The 15128-nt window shown below is 35.9% G+C and overlaps 1 protein-coding gene across 1 annotated transcript; it reads left to right on the forward strand.

Moving 5' to 3' along the window:
• Positions 1 to 3718: 3718 nt before the first annotated feature.
• Positions 3719 to 8009, forward strand: LOC105049485 (VQ motif-containing protein 11-like). The gene is made up of 2 exons (XM_010929145.4): positions 3719 to 4996; positions 7816 to 8009. Exon 1 carries the CDS (start codon positions 4075 to 4077, stop codon positions 4696 to 4698), a length of 624 nt encoding a protein of 207 aa, XP_010927447.1. The 5' UTR covers positions 3719 to 4074; the 3' UTR covers positions 4699 to 4996; positions 7816 to 8009.
• The last annotated feature ends 7119 nt before the right edge of the window (positions 8010 to 15128 follow it).

The raw sequence follows: 15128 nt of genomic DNA on the forward strand, positions 1-15128 counted from the left end.
CTAATATTTTTCTCTTTGTATCGATTCTCTCTCTAGAAATCTTTTGAACCAATAAAGGGTTTAGATGTCTAGGTATGCTCAGATTGATCCATTAATCCTGCGAGGATTCTTGAACCAGTAATGTTATGATCATTTACTATTATTTTCTACTATTCATAATCATATATAATTTTTATTTTTGATCTTGATTATGTAGAGGTACAATTATTTGTACAATGTGACAAGCGAAAATATCTTGATCTCGAGTTTACAGATCGAAGAGTTGATCAATAGTTGTACTTGAGTCTAAGACCAATAGAGATAAGAATCTCTTTACATGATTATCCATATACATGTTTTTATATTATGCATGATGATTTTGGCTTTATTTGGATATATAATTTTATATTATATATATATATATATATATTACATGTTGACTATTTTGATTGTTGAAAATATGATATCCAATATTTTAAAATTGAACAAAAAATGTAATATAAATTATTGAATGATCTGTTATTATGTAAGAAGATTTGAGTAACCATGATGTGGATTGCCAGTCACGAGCCAAATCGTGACACTTTGGATTGCTAGTCATAAGCTGAATCATGACATCTTGATTTGCCACCATGGACTGAAGTGCAGATATCTTGATTTGCTACCATGGGTCAAAATATGAATGTTCTAATTTGCTGCCACAGGCTGAAGCATAGATGTTCTGGTTTGCCACCGGTAGGCTGATCATAGATCGAAGCATGGTTTGTAGTTTGTCAGTCATGGGCCAAAGCATGATCATGCTTAATCTAAATCAAAAAAATTATTGATTGGGAACATATTAATGAAATATAAATAATAAGTCATACAAAATCGTTTGTGATATTTATGATGGATTTGTGATAATATATGATGTATAATATATGTTTATATAACTGATGAGTTATATTGCATACCTGAGATGAGATTTAGTGACTTATAATTTTCTTTGATAATTACTCATTCATTATTTTTAATTATATTATTATATTGGTTACGTGCGATGGGATTTTATTATGCTGCAAAACTCATAACCCTTTCTCTTTTCTTTTTTAAAGTTACGGATGCTTGAATTTGGCTAAAGATTGAGATTTTGATTTAAAAGTATTGATTAGATAGAGCATTATCAATAGCAGTTAGATGATTAAGTTTTGTAAATTATATAAAGTTTGATATTTGTTAGTGTGGAATATTTATTATGAATTGAGATCGATAGTATTCATGGGATTTTGAGGTTGTCATAATTTTAAGACCTTACATATTTTTTGGGGCTTACCCTAGGAAGTGTGCGGCTGTTGCGTGCTCGATCTGGATGCTGGTTTCGGGATATGACAGTAGTAGATTTGAGAGCGATATACAAAATTTCATGATCCACTTATTTTTTGTGATAAGCATAGCAACGCCACTGGTTGACTATTATGTATTCGATCCGAATGCATGCTAGATTCGGGACGCGACAGTGGTAGATTTGAGAGTGATATAAAAAATTTCATGACCACTTACCTTTTGTGATAAGCCTAGCAACTCACTGGTTGACACTTAGGTTATCCAAAAATGCACATTTCATTAATTTTAGATTAAGATATTGAGAAGGGCTATATTTACTATTGACTTTTATATTTTGTTGATGAGATTGCATTCATTTCCGTCTGGAAAGGTGTGGAATTCAAAGACGATCTGAGGTGTATGAAGAAGGAAAGATCCGGTAGGAGATATGGGTAAGATCTTGTCAACCACCCCACTTACCCACTGTTTTAAATACCAAGCCTTGGTATTGGTCATTCAACATGAGATAACTTGGATCGGATGCTGCATGATGCCTCACACCAGCGTGCCAGAACCAAGAAGAATCACCTATTGGCCGTTGGGATTTGTTTGCTGAACGTTTCATGGATTACAATGAGCGGATCAGGTAATGTATACAAAAAGATCTGAATTACTGGTCAAAGCAAGCCGCATGGTGGGGTGGATGGCTTCTTGTTGTGCTATTATTATCGCAGTCACAAGCAAGGGTGGCGAGCATGAGAATCTGAGAGCATGATATCTTGCATTATTCTTATAAGAAAAGCATCAAGATATATATATATTTGGTGGAGTTGTCATCCAAAAACTGTTTGATTGTTGCTATGTATAGTTCCTTTTTTCAATTAGGAACACCACAAAATGAAATTGCTTTTTTTATAGACCAAGACTTCATCAGAAACATAAGTAAAATGAAACATATGCAACAAGAAAGAAAGCTCTGCAATTATCATATATGTGTTAATTAAATTATCAGGAGCCTACGGTTCTCCCAAGGTATCTGCATGCATATATACACTCTTAGATATCAGTATAGGCAGGACATCTAGATCTAGATTCACAAGCTGACTTGTACTTACAAATTAGAAGGATTAATATAGACATACTCTCACATGAGACGGTCACTCTTGGATACATGTAACTCTATAACACCCATATCATTTGATCTTTTAATATACAAGATGAACCAGCTTAGCTCGATCTCCCGATTCAGTATCGTTGAAGGGATCGTCAAGGAATAAATATTTGGCTCTTTATGACTTTATCCCTTTTGTCCTAAGTCACCAGCCTCGAAAGAAATTAATAGCTACGTAGTCCTTCTCGGACCTACTCGACATGATGCTGTCCTCCACGAGTGGCTTGTGACCCTACGTGATTGGTCTCGTCGTCGCCCTTCCTCATGACTCCCAAGGAGCCACCATGGGCCATAATGAACAGACGGCATCCCCATGATTGTCCTTTTGACGAGAAATGAATAAGTGGCTAAAAGGCCACTACCACTATTAATGTGCCCCCTTTGCGTGGCTGCATTGGCTGTGAACTTTGGACGTGGAGTGAGCTAAGGAGTGAAGCGTACCACAAGAATATTGGAGAGGACTGATGATGCGAAAACTGACCGCAACTCTCGCATGCCCGTTGAGTGCGTGAGTCACTGCAAGGGCTAGCCCCACCTCCATCCTTTATCCCATTTGTAGAAATGGCATGTGAGGTAACAGGTACAAGGATCGTCCTCAAATATTGCCAAATGCAGCAGGAGAGAGATGTTATGGAAATGGCATGGGAAAGCAGCGTGGCAAGAGGTCATTGGTGCGAAACATGAAGGTTTAAACCCTTCGTGGAGTGTGCCATATAAGCACCGTGTCGAACAGTGTAAGGTTGTGGTGCCACAGCATTTGTATTTGTCGTTTGGGACAGAATAGCTGCTCGACGTACGAGACCGGAGGCCGCGTTTGGGTGGTGGCCGGTGGGTCTCACGCTAGAATTGCTCCTTAATGAAGCAATGGGAACGTGACACGCCATCAAATAGCATCTTTAGCCGTGGGTGGGTACAGCTCAGCTCGAAATGACGCTACGTGACACCTAGTCCCCACGTGGAAGGACAAAAGCATCCTAAAACTGATCAGCTGCACCGATAAAACTCAGAACACTAATTCTAGCAACAATAGTCCACCACGTAAACTCAGCCAACCATTCTTTCACCCCGGCTCGTACTGAAATGTCTTGTAGAAAATATTCGGAGTTGTTTAAGATGCAGCTGATCGACTCCAATGCTCGTACAAGACAACAAAGCTCTTGGCCCGGTCTTCTCCCCTCACGCAACCAGCCCACGGAAGAGAGAGAAAGAAAAAGAGAGGCAGAGAAGACTGAGATAAAGAGAGAGAGAGAGAGAGAGAGAGAGCAGGGAGCCAGAGACTCCTGTATCTCCTCGTTTCACGTCCCAGTAGGGGCGTCCTTGAGCGGCTCTGCCACCCCCTCCCTCCATTAATGACCATCCTTCCGTCCCTAGTCTCTGTCTCAGTTGTCATTTACCATGGCCTTAATGCCCATACGACGGGGAGTACAACCTGGGAAGAGAGAAGATAGAAGGTAGAGAAAGGAGCAAAGAAAGAAGAAAGAGAGAAAGTAAATGAAGAAGAGAGAGAGAGAGCAAGCAACAGTGGTCGTTGCGCTATATTTAAGCAGAAAGCAACCCCACTATCATCTCTCGCCCTAGTCCCTCGCACTTTTTCCCTCCACTTTCTTATTCCACCCATATTGATGGCTTCTCCCACACCCATCAACGCCAAAGAGCTGGAGACCAACTCCTTCTCTCCTCCACCTCTTCCTCCTCCTCCTCCGCCGCCGCCGCCGCCGCCGCCATCTATTACTACGAATAATACGATGTATGTGCAGGCAGAGCCGTGGGCGTTCAGGGAGGTGGTCCAGAAGCTCACCGGCGTCCCCGAGGACTCCCCTCACAAGCTCCCCATCAGTGGGCCCCCTCGCAGCAGCCGGGCCCCACCTCCTCCCCCGCCGGCGAGCTTGCTAAAGTGGCAGAAGCTCCAGGAGAGGCGGCGGGCCCCCGCCAAGCTGGAGATCAAGCTGGGCCCCTCCTCAGTTCGATATAGTAGACCTTATCACCACCTTTGGAGTGGTAAAGCTGAGGCGGTCGGCTTCTCATCGCCCGTCTCTACTGCGGATCCCTTCTTCTTTAACATCTCTTCTCCGAGTCCAACGACTCCTTCTCCTTCTTCGTTAGAGGAGGATGGCGGGCGGGAGGAGAGAGTGATAGCAGAGAAGGGCTTCTACCTCTATCCTTCGCCGAGGAGTGGCGGCGGAGAGCCGCCTAAGCTTTTGCCTTTGTTTCCCCTCCATTCCCCCCGGGACTCCTCTCCTCCTTAGATCTATCTCACGATCTTCATTTTTTTCTTTTATAGAATTAGTAGAAAATGCAATTATATCATTATTATATAACTTCTTTTTATGAAGGATTTACTATTACTCGAGGTTACGATGTCTTTTGGCATTATTTGTTCTCCTTCCTCCACTTCGTTTTGCAGTAAAAAATCACTCAAAAAGGTCGCTCAAGTACTTTCTTCACCATTCATGTTCCGTGGCGCAATTCACAACGCAAATACAAACGGGAGCAATGGGAGGGTAGCGCCCCAGCTAAGTGAATTTTGGAGTTCTTTTTTTTTGGGTGCGTGTTGTGTGTTGTTTTTGCTAAGAAAGGGGGAGGCATTTTGTTCTTGTGGCTTTAAATAATTTTATCTGCTTTTCTAGTTGTTTATCTACCTTAAAAAAATTATTTTAGAGTATGCACGGAATTATATTCTTTCTTTTTAAAATAAAATTAGGAAAATCGAGATAGAAAATATGTTTGTTGTTATTATTATTATTTTTATTTTTTAAAATTATTTTATTAGTTAAGTATAAAATATTTATTTTTAACATTTTAAAAATAAAAACTTTATTTTTTTACCATAATCACCAACGTTGTCTTCATCATTACCGTTGACTCCGTCGCGGTATTGCCTCTGCCACTTCTAAGTACAATAGTACATGCCACCATCACCACCACCATCCTCTTTCATTGCTTTTGTTACATATCAATGCTATCGTGCCTTCACTACAGTACGCTTACGTTGTCGTGTCCGCCACATCCCTAATTTCTTGTCATAATATCATTGTCGTAATCATCGCCACCATCCTATCATTGTTGCCGCAATGCCATCAATCATCATTTTTTCCATCACCAACCATCGCTGCTGCTGATCTAATCACCAATGCCTCTGCCACTGCCACTATCATTGTCTCCGTCGAGTACTATTGCCTCCATCGTTCCCACTTCTGCAATCCTCCACCACCAATGTCACCATCATCTCTGCTATAGTTATTGTTAATGTTCTCATTTTCATCATAATCATTATATTATTAATGTTTTCAAGAATAATGAGCTCCCAGGGAAGAACCAGGCGGGCTTTTTTCGAGTGAGAACGAAGTGTGAGATAAAGTATTCCTGCGGATCAGTATAGTCGTCACATCTAGTTTCCTGTTTGGGCCTTGGGGTTGACTTCGGTATATGTTCCCCTAAACAAAAAAATTTCATGAGTAATGCGAGTGGACCCAATCTCATTACTAAGAAAAAAAAAAAAAAAAAAACTGGAGCTGTAGTGAAATGCCATTTAGCAGCGGCGAGGGAGTTTGTCGGGCCGGGGATTCTTGGCATAAAGCACCATATCCATCATGCCATGCGGCATGCTAGTGATTCCTAGAGTTAATTTTTATTCTTTTTGATATTTAATAACTTAGAGCCAGTTGTCATTATCTTACGTTGATAAGTATTTATCCGAACAATGTAAGTTTTTGGATGATGGTGAATTCATGAAAAATGTCAACAAAGCCAAATTCATGGTATGTTACAACTTTTAATTAGTAGTTATAGGGGCCTCTCATCGAGAGTTGCTAAGATAGGGGAGTACTTAATAGGGTTGAGTAGGATCCTAGCAATGGATAGGCCTGTCTTCTCTTGAGTATAGGAGCCAATGAAAACGTTACCGAGGTGGATGAGGGAAATTATTAATTAATAAAAAAATATACTATATGGATTAATTAATAAATAGTATATTATATGGATTTACCAGTGTAGACCAATACTCCTCCCAACAGCTTAAGTTGTCAGGCCATAAGTCTGTGACACTTGGAACATTTAATTTACTTTGACAAAATATCCAAGGTGATCGAAACACAAGTAGTGTAAACATGTAAACAGCCAGTGTCTGAAGATATACCAAAGTATTTTTCAAATGCAAATGTGGATTAATAAAAGGAATTAGATAACTCAAACTTAAGCTGATATATCACGTTATGGTATGGAACCAGATGGTTCACTAGGTTTTTTTTTTTTTTGGTTCATTAGTTTACTTGGTATTTAACATATATGACTCTTAAATTTTTCATATTTCTTATAAAATTTATCTTTGAGACTCTCATTATGGGACAGTCCTAATTAAAGCATGAAAGGAATTAATGGTATTTGCCTGTGTTAATGTGGCTTGAATTTTGGATATCTTTTATGGGCTCGAATTATGACCCAATCTGAAAAGCCCGCGTTTGCGACCTGAATGAAATATTTTGGGAGGTCTGTGGTGGTAGCGGACCAGTATAAATATTTGTTTTTCGCAATCTCTCGGCAGTTTTTGTGAGAGGTTTGGGAAATCAAAGTGCGGCTAGGGTTTGGAGAGTTCTTGAGTGATTGTATCTCTCTTTTCATCATAGTGGAATTTTTCTCTCGTGTCTTGCCCGTGGACGTAGGCTTTTCAGCCGAACCACGTAAATCCTGTGTTTGTTTTTCTTCTTCTCTATTTTGTGTGATTGTACGAATCTGTGTGTGCCCTATATTTGTGCTTGCTATAACAGCCTGGGACCTGGACCTTGTGCTGGTCAAACGTACACTAGTATCAAACCTGACCCGGGACTCAACCCAATTTTTAGCCGGCCGGCAAATCTTGGGTTAGAATATAGACTTGAACTCCCGTGAATAGAAGCTACATCTAAATAAACTGAATACAAGCTGCATCTAAATGAGCTATTTCAATGCCAAATGCTAAAAGAGTAATCCCAATCCTGGAATCTATGAGTCTGGTGTGGTGGCCCTTTTTTTGTCGCTATACGGGAATAGTGGAAAGAACCAAGTGGCCTTTTTTTTAAAAAAAAATAATATTCGTGTTATTTCGACAACTTGCATTTCCTTTCTATAAAAAGAAAATATAGCGCTGCCTTAAAATTATAGTCAAGATCACTTGTCTTAAAAGGCACTAAAGAAACCCAAAGGTTTTCCTGCTATGGTGTCCGTGCTTTGAAATATGATGCCATGCAAGGATGGTGTCATCTTTAAGTAAACATTGTTCAGGACTCAAAATGGTGGTGCTCAATTTTCCCTTGTTTTCAAATATTAACTTACCTTTACAAAAAAAAAAAAAAAAAAACTTACCATCTTCCTTGGTTTTGTTGTTGTAGGACTCCGATTCGAGATGGAAGTGGTGGAGTCAAACTCCTTCCGACTCAAGAGCATGGCATCGATCTAGGAGACCGTCATAGGAAACCTGCAAGAGAAGTTTACTCTCAGCGAGGATTCTTCGACGGAGGATCGTTCGATGTTTAACTCAGTCAAAACTTGAGAACAGTAGAGGAAAGAGAATATGACAGGAAGAGAGAGCGAGAACACAAGATGTTTTCCGATACTCTCTTTTGTATTGTCCAATTCTCTTACATTTGAAATAAAAAATCTTTTTTGAATGGAAAGGTCTTGGATCTTCCAGATCCACCTCTTTTAGAGATGATATGGGTTAGACTGCCTTACCGCTAAGACCAGCAGAACCATTCGGAAGTTAAGAAGGGAAACCATGGAACTTCTTCTACCAAGGGGGACCGCATTAACCTTGGTGCGGTAGACTTTTGTATCCTCTCATCAAGTTTTTTATTGTCTTGAGCAGAACAAACGGCCTGGAGGGAGGAAGTACAATGGTTTCCTACCAGCTCCCATACCTTCTCTTTGGCCATGGTGGTACTTGTTTGTTAGAATTCTCATAAGATAGACTTTCATTGATTATAGATCGATTTCTTATCTTGATTTATTACGAAAATATGGACTAAGTTATCATCTAAATGAATCATTAAGGAACCCATGGTTAGGTGTGATTATATTATTTTGGGTCATGTTATCTTAGTTGTGTAATGTAGTAGAATCTATGTAGGTCTGACTCGTTTAATGAGTTCTGTGATGGATAGACCCATTAGAATTACTAATTGGGCTAGATCCCCACTCTACTTATATAAATTTCGATCTGTAGAGAAATTTTAGGACATCAAGATCTTAATTTGCATTCCTATGGTGGACCTATCCTATTATAAGAAGATGGGCATAAGGTGGAGATGGAGAAGAAGATCTACCTGGCAATTGTTGATGTCTTCTAATGCAGGATGTTGGTACAACGATCGTTAATGGCCGCTCAAAAATTTCAAGATATGATTTATTGATTGAATTTTTGTTTTAATTTTTTGAAAGATTTTTTTTTTGTATTCTAATGTTCTGCATGAGATCCATGGAAAAATATTCTTTAATAAATTTTTCACAAATGGTGTTAGAGCTTGAATTATTTGTAGAAGATTAGGGTCAAAATTAAAAATCAAAAAAAAAAAAATCAAGAACAAGAGTGACGGATCTCCCATGGTCATCCCCTCTTCTATCCTTCTTCTTGCTGGCATGATGGGACCACCATCCGAGATGAGTTGGCAAGATGAGTTGGCAGTGAATCCTACCAATTTTTCCATCTAGATCTAGATTAACTCAAAAAAAATAAAGAAGAAGAGGGATGGATATCTTTGAGGCTGTCCCCTCCTCTTCTTCTTCTGTTCGTGTGGTGGATCGATTACTGGTGTGGAAGAGGGAGTTTTGATGGTGAGTGGGATCAACCAGCTAGCGGTGAAAGGATGGCGATCCCATCTAGATCTGAGGATCCAAACAAAAAAAAATAGAGAAGAGGGATGGATCTCTTTGAGGCCATCCCCTCCTCTTCTTCTTCCGTCTATACAGTGGACAGGTTGCCTATGTGGAAGAGGGAGTTCTGATGATGATTGGGATCAGCTAGTGGTGAAAGGCCAGTGATCCTGTTTGGATCTAACGATCCAAACAAAAAAAAAACAGAAAAGAAATGGGACCAATGTTCTTCCTGTCGTGCCCTCCTCCACCCTTCCAATGACCGTCTGGTGCAGGATGACGGCCCAACCTCTCCCTTCCACCCGATTACAAGTAGTTTCAAACAAATTAAAAAAAAAGGTGAAAGCACTAGATCTCCGATCACCAAGGGTCCCACCTTAATCGCCAATGGATATGGGCGGTGGACGGTTGGGAGATAGCGGTGGTCCACTGACTGATCCTTTTTCGAAGGCCGTCAACTAGATTCTTGAGTGGAAGGGGTGCTGGTATTGGCCCCCTTCTCCACCGCATGATTGTGAGGAGGAAGAGACCACTACAGCTTTTGAGTTTGATCCATATCCGAACCTAGTTTGCTAGTATAATTACATGTAAATTTGAATTTTAGTTCCTGTAGAATATAATATTTGATTTCAATCCTCCAAAAAAATTACACTCTAGTCCCTATGATGTAATTTATTATATAGAGATCCTGTGTTATTGTTTAAGCCCTAATGAAGTTTATTATTTGTTAATGGTCCTTTAGAAACTTTATTTTAGTCCCTAAAAAAGTTTATTTTTGATAACATTCCTTAGAAAATTAATTTTTAGTCTCTAAAATAAAATTTTATTATTATGTAATCCTTGTTCTATAGTTTTTTATATAGTTATGATCTGATAACTATGTTATGATGCTTGTAATATAGTTTAATGGTATAAAAATCCTTAAATATGTCATTACAAATTTTGTATTCCCACATTTGGTTTGAATGATATATTTTTGTATTGATCCCTGATTTAGAGGGTTGCCGATTTTAATGTGTGGTGACCATCAAAGTGGTCTATTCATCGAGATTTACAAGATCCTTCTATTTTGATATTTAAGGAGATTAGATATATTAAATTTTGATAGATTGCTTGATATTTGTGTATCAAGATAAATGAATACATTTGTGGGCATGGTTGGTTGATCTATGATTTAGAAGATTGTAGATTTCAATAGATGATGACCATCAAAATGACTTATTTATTAAGATTTACAGGATCTCTCTATATGATATTTCATAGAACTAAATAGATTAATTTTTATTAATTGCTTGCTATTGCTACAGTAAGTTGAATAAATGGATTCATGGGCATATTGGTTGATCCTTGATTTAAAGATTTGTGAATTTCAAATGGATAGTGACCACCAAAGTGGTCTATTCACTGGGATGTACATGATTCTTCAATATGATATCTTGAAGGGATGGAAAAGCATTGCAAAATTATTGTATACAATCATCTCCTCAAAGGAAGCTTATTATGCATTGCAATTTTGAAGTAGAATGTTGAGTGACTAGTGAGTATACATAATCTATAAATTCATTCTATTAAAGTAGATGGACCTCCAAAAGTTTATGATACCTTGCTAAATTGATTCCATTAGATGCTGGAGAGATATCTTATGTGGGTTATTTTTTTTTCAAGAAAGTTTGTGGCATTGCACCAAAGACTCTTATTGAAATAATGCTCATAAAATTTTTTAAGCATATATGTTACCTATATTTATCCATTGATTAACTGCATAAAAGTTGTTTAGCAGTTAGCACTAATGTATTGAATAACATTACATATTGGAGAAAGAAATCTTATGTGGGTCACTTTCTTTCCAAAGAAAGTACTACAACAAAATAGGATATTAACGATGAAAAAAATTCATCACTAATAATAGATTTTCATCCCTAATAGTTATTAGCGATGAAATTATCGTCGTTAATATTTAGTCGCAAATAATGACGTCGTTGATAATTTTTTATGATGAAAAAAATTTTCATCGTAAATAATCAATATTACCGATAAAAAAATTTTATCGTTAAAAAAATTATTTTTTCAAAATCTATTTATGATGAAAAATTTTAGTCATAAAAAAAGATAATTTGTGATGAAATATTACATCGCTAATAAAAAAATAATTATTTATGATGAATTTTTTTATCACTATTAATTTAATTAAAATTTTTATAAAAATCAAATTTAAAAAAGTATTAACGACATAAATTTTTTATCATAAATAAGATAATTTTTGATATAAATTTTTATCATTAATAAATAATAAATTAATAGTGATAAAAATATTTTAGTCGCTATTAATTTAATTAAAATTTTTTATAAAAATTAAATTTAAAAATTATCATCGTTAATATTTAGTCGCAAATAATGACGTCGTTGATAATTTTTTATGATGAAAAAAATTTTCATCGTAAATAATCAATATTACCGATAAAAAAATTTTATCATTAAAAAAATTATTTTTTCAAAATCTATTTAGGATGAAAAATTTTAGTCGTAAAAAAAGATAATTTGTGATGAAATATTACATCGCTAATAAAAAAATAATTATTTATGATGAATTTTTTTATCACTATTAATTTAATTAAAAATTTTTATAAAAATCAAATTTAAAAAAGTATTAACGACATAAATTTTTTATCATAAATAAGATAATTTTTGATGTAAATTTTTATCATTAATAAATAATAAATTAATAGTGATAAAAATATTTTAGTCGCTATTAATTTAATTAAAATTTTTTATAAAAATTAAATTTAAAAAAAATATAGCAACATAAATTTTTCATCATAAATATAATTATTTATGATAAAAATATTTTTATCACTATTAATTTAATTAAAAATTTTTATGAAAATCAAATTTAAAAAAATATTAGTGACATAAATTTTACATCATAAATGTTGTAATTTTTGACATAAATTTTCATCGATAATAAATTTTTAATTATTTATGATAAAAATAGTTTCATCACTATTAATTTAATATAAAATTTTGATATTTTTAAATTTATTAAAAAATTTATTTATGATCAATTTTTCATTGCTAATATATTTTTTGGTGACCAATATTTTGTAGAAAATAATTCTATCACTAATAATTTACATATTTTTTCAAAATAATTTATGAATATATATATATTTAATTTATATTTATAATATTTTTTATAAATTAAAAATAAAAATAAAAAAAAAATTATATTATAAATCTATAAATAAATTTTATCATTTTATTATCTTAAATTAAAATTATAAGAGATTTAAAATAAAAATAAAAAGCTACACAAATAGACCGTCAAGTGTCGGCATCTGCAGAAAGGGAACGGACTGGGGAAGGAGAGTGCTCGGATGAGCTCGAACTGATCTGCTGCTGTCTCATTAGCTGCATCATCTGTTTCATTTGTGCTATCTGCTTCATCATCTAGATCTGGAGCTGTTGGTACTCGTTGACGCGTGCAATCAACTCATCAGCTCGCTGCTCAATCTGCCTCTATACCTTCGCCAATCGAGCATCGCAGGCAGCATGGATGTCAGTCCTGGATGAATGTGAGGATGAGGGAGCAGTGATCCCATGCTCTAGACCCCTAACATAATGGGATCCTATACCAAGCACTTGATTACAGATCTTGTCATCTGTGAGTGTGGTCGAGCCCTCAAGGATAGGCTGAAATCTGATGTCTATCATACGGTCATGAAAATTAAAATTATAGCTATTTTAATTTTATACTAAAAATCAAACTGTGAATGAAAATAATAATTGAAAAAATTTACAAAAACTCTTGGCTCTCCATCATCCACTCTTCTGACTGTCGTTGGTGGATCCGCTGGTAGATATCGATCCTACCAGGAAGCTCGTCACTCTCAGCATCTTTTTATAATTTAAAAATAATTAACTAAAAAATTTAAAATAGTTAAAGAGTTAAAATATACTAATTAAAAATTACTTATCATCTGCTCCATATGACGAGTGAACGATCTCGAACCCCCACAATGCGGTACGGTTTGTCTCGCCCACTTCACGATGTTCTGAGCACATCTTCTATGTACAGTTAGCAGTTAAATTAGTAGATAACAAATCGAATTTAAGAATAAATAATTCAATCATTAAACTCTAAAAAAAAATTTGGATGTGTAACCTGATATGCTGGGCATATGACAGTCCAATCATCCATAGTGATGCTGTCATAAGGCCGCTACTGCACTGCCTCCACCCCATGATCCTGTACACATGGTACCAATACTGATGGATGCAGTGGTGATACTCCTTGAAATGTAAAGATAAATGAGCATCCACAACTCGCCGCACGCGATCCTCCTCAAAATCAATAATATCAAATACACCCTGCCAATAACAAATATTAAAAAAATATCATGCTAATTAAATATTTATAATATAATTTATTTTATCTGTAACTGAATGTAGAAAATCTCTCTTTGAGTCAGCACAATGTAACGCCCATCGAAAAGCATCACAGGGGCATAGCTGTGGTATATGATGCCCAGCTCGGTCTGCCACGGCTCGCATCATCCCCTAATAGTCTTGGTGTAGTCGGGTGGTATCTCGATATGGAGATGCTGTCCTGAGTGCTCGCATCTTCAATACTCTAGAGTGAGGTTCTTCGATGGACCTCGCCCTTGCCTCACTACTGGTGGAGACTGGCATGAAATAACAATAAATAAATCATTAGTATGATAGCTATCCAAATAAAAAAAAATTAAATATTATTATATAAAAAATATAATAATATCACTCGAACCCGCCTCACTCGGACCTGTCTCACTCGGACCAGCCAATACAGGATCCTCTGGCGACAGAGTTGGTGTGGCAGTAAAAATCGGTGAAGGTGCCTCAGCCTTCGGGGTAGACTGTGAAGGCGAACGTTGTTGTCTGTCTTTTGATATCATACCTACAATTCTTGACATATAAATGAATATAATATTAAACAATAATAATAAAAAATAAATTATATTCTAATGAATAGAATTATATTGCATACTATTATTATAAGAAAAGATTGAACAAAGAATATAAATCTACTCATCAATATTCGTATCTTCCTCGATATGTAGATCTTTCTATGAATTACAATAATAGACATATATATGTGTCATCTTCTATCTCATCGTCATTTATGAACTGATCGTCGTCCTCTGACTCATCAAGATTAAATACAAAATCAGCTTCAACTTCGTTGGGTGGCAGATCAGCCCTATTCAAAGGAGTTGTTACAAGTTCTTCATCAACAAGAAGCTCGGCTAATGTTTGTTCTTCCTTTTGAAAAACTTTTTCTTCATGTAAATCTAAATTTTCATCCATCTCTAATCGGGTTGGTATGTCATATATGTCTCTAGGTGTTATTTTTTGTACGACATGCCAATTATCTCGATACTTTAGATCTTTTAAATATATTACTTGTTTCGCTTAAGTTGCTAATATATACGGCTCATTCTGGTATCATGTTCATGCAAAATTTATACTGATAAAGTATGGATCTTTTTATTGCTAATATCCCACCATTCATACTGAAATAAGAATACAGAATTACTGAACCCATACTTCAGTTCTATGATATCTATCAGTACACCATAATATTCAATCTCTTCTTTTTCTTCATATCCTATTGTAGCAATCCCACTATTTTGGATCTGTCATTGTATCTCAAGCTCTCTTATGTGAAATCTCATTCCTCCAATGATACAGGATGCGTAGTGGTTAACCCTTCGATCGGAACTACATGCTAAATCGTATAACTCATCGGTCGCATCCTCTTCTTTATTGAAATATTTATATTTCATCTACACCATAA

This window comes from Elaeis guineensis, chromosome 8 (assembly GCF_000442705.2).
Source record: "Elaeis guineensis isolate ETL-2024a chromosome 8, EG11, whole genome shotgun sequence".
Classification (NCBI taxonomy): Eukaryota; Viridiplantae; Streptophyta; class Magnoliopsida; order Arecales; family Arecaceae; genus Elaeis; species Elaeis guineensis.

What these genes read in the sequence shown, in the direction of transcription:
- LOC105049485 (XM_010929145.4), top strand. Translation starts at nt 4,075, where the DNA reads ATGGCTTCTCCCACACCCATCAACGCCAAAGAGCTGGAGACCAACTCC.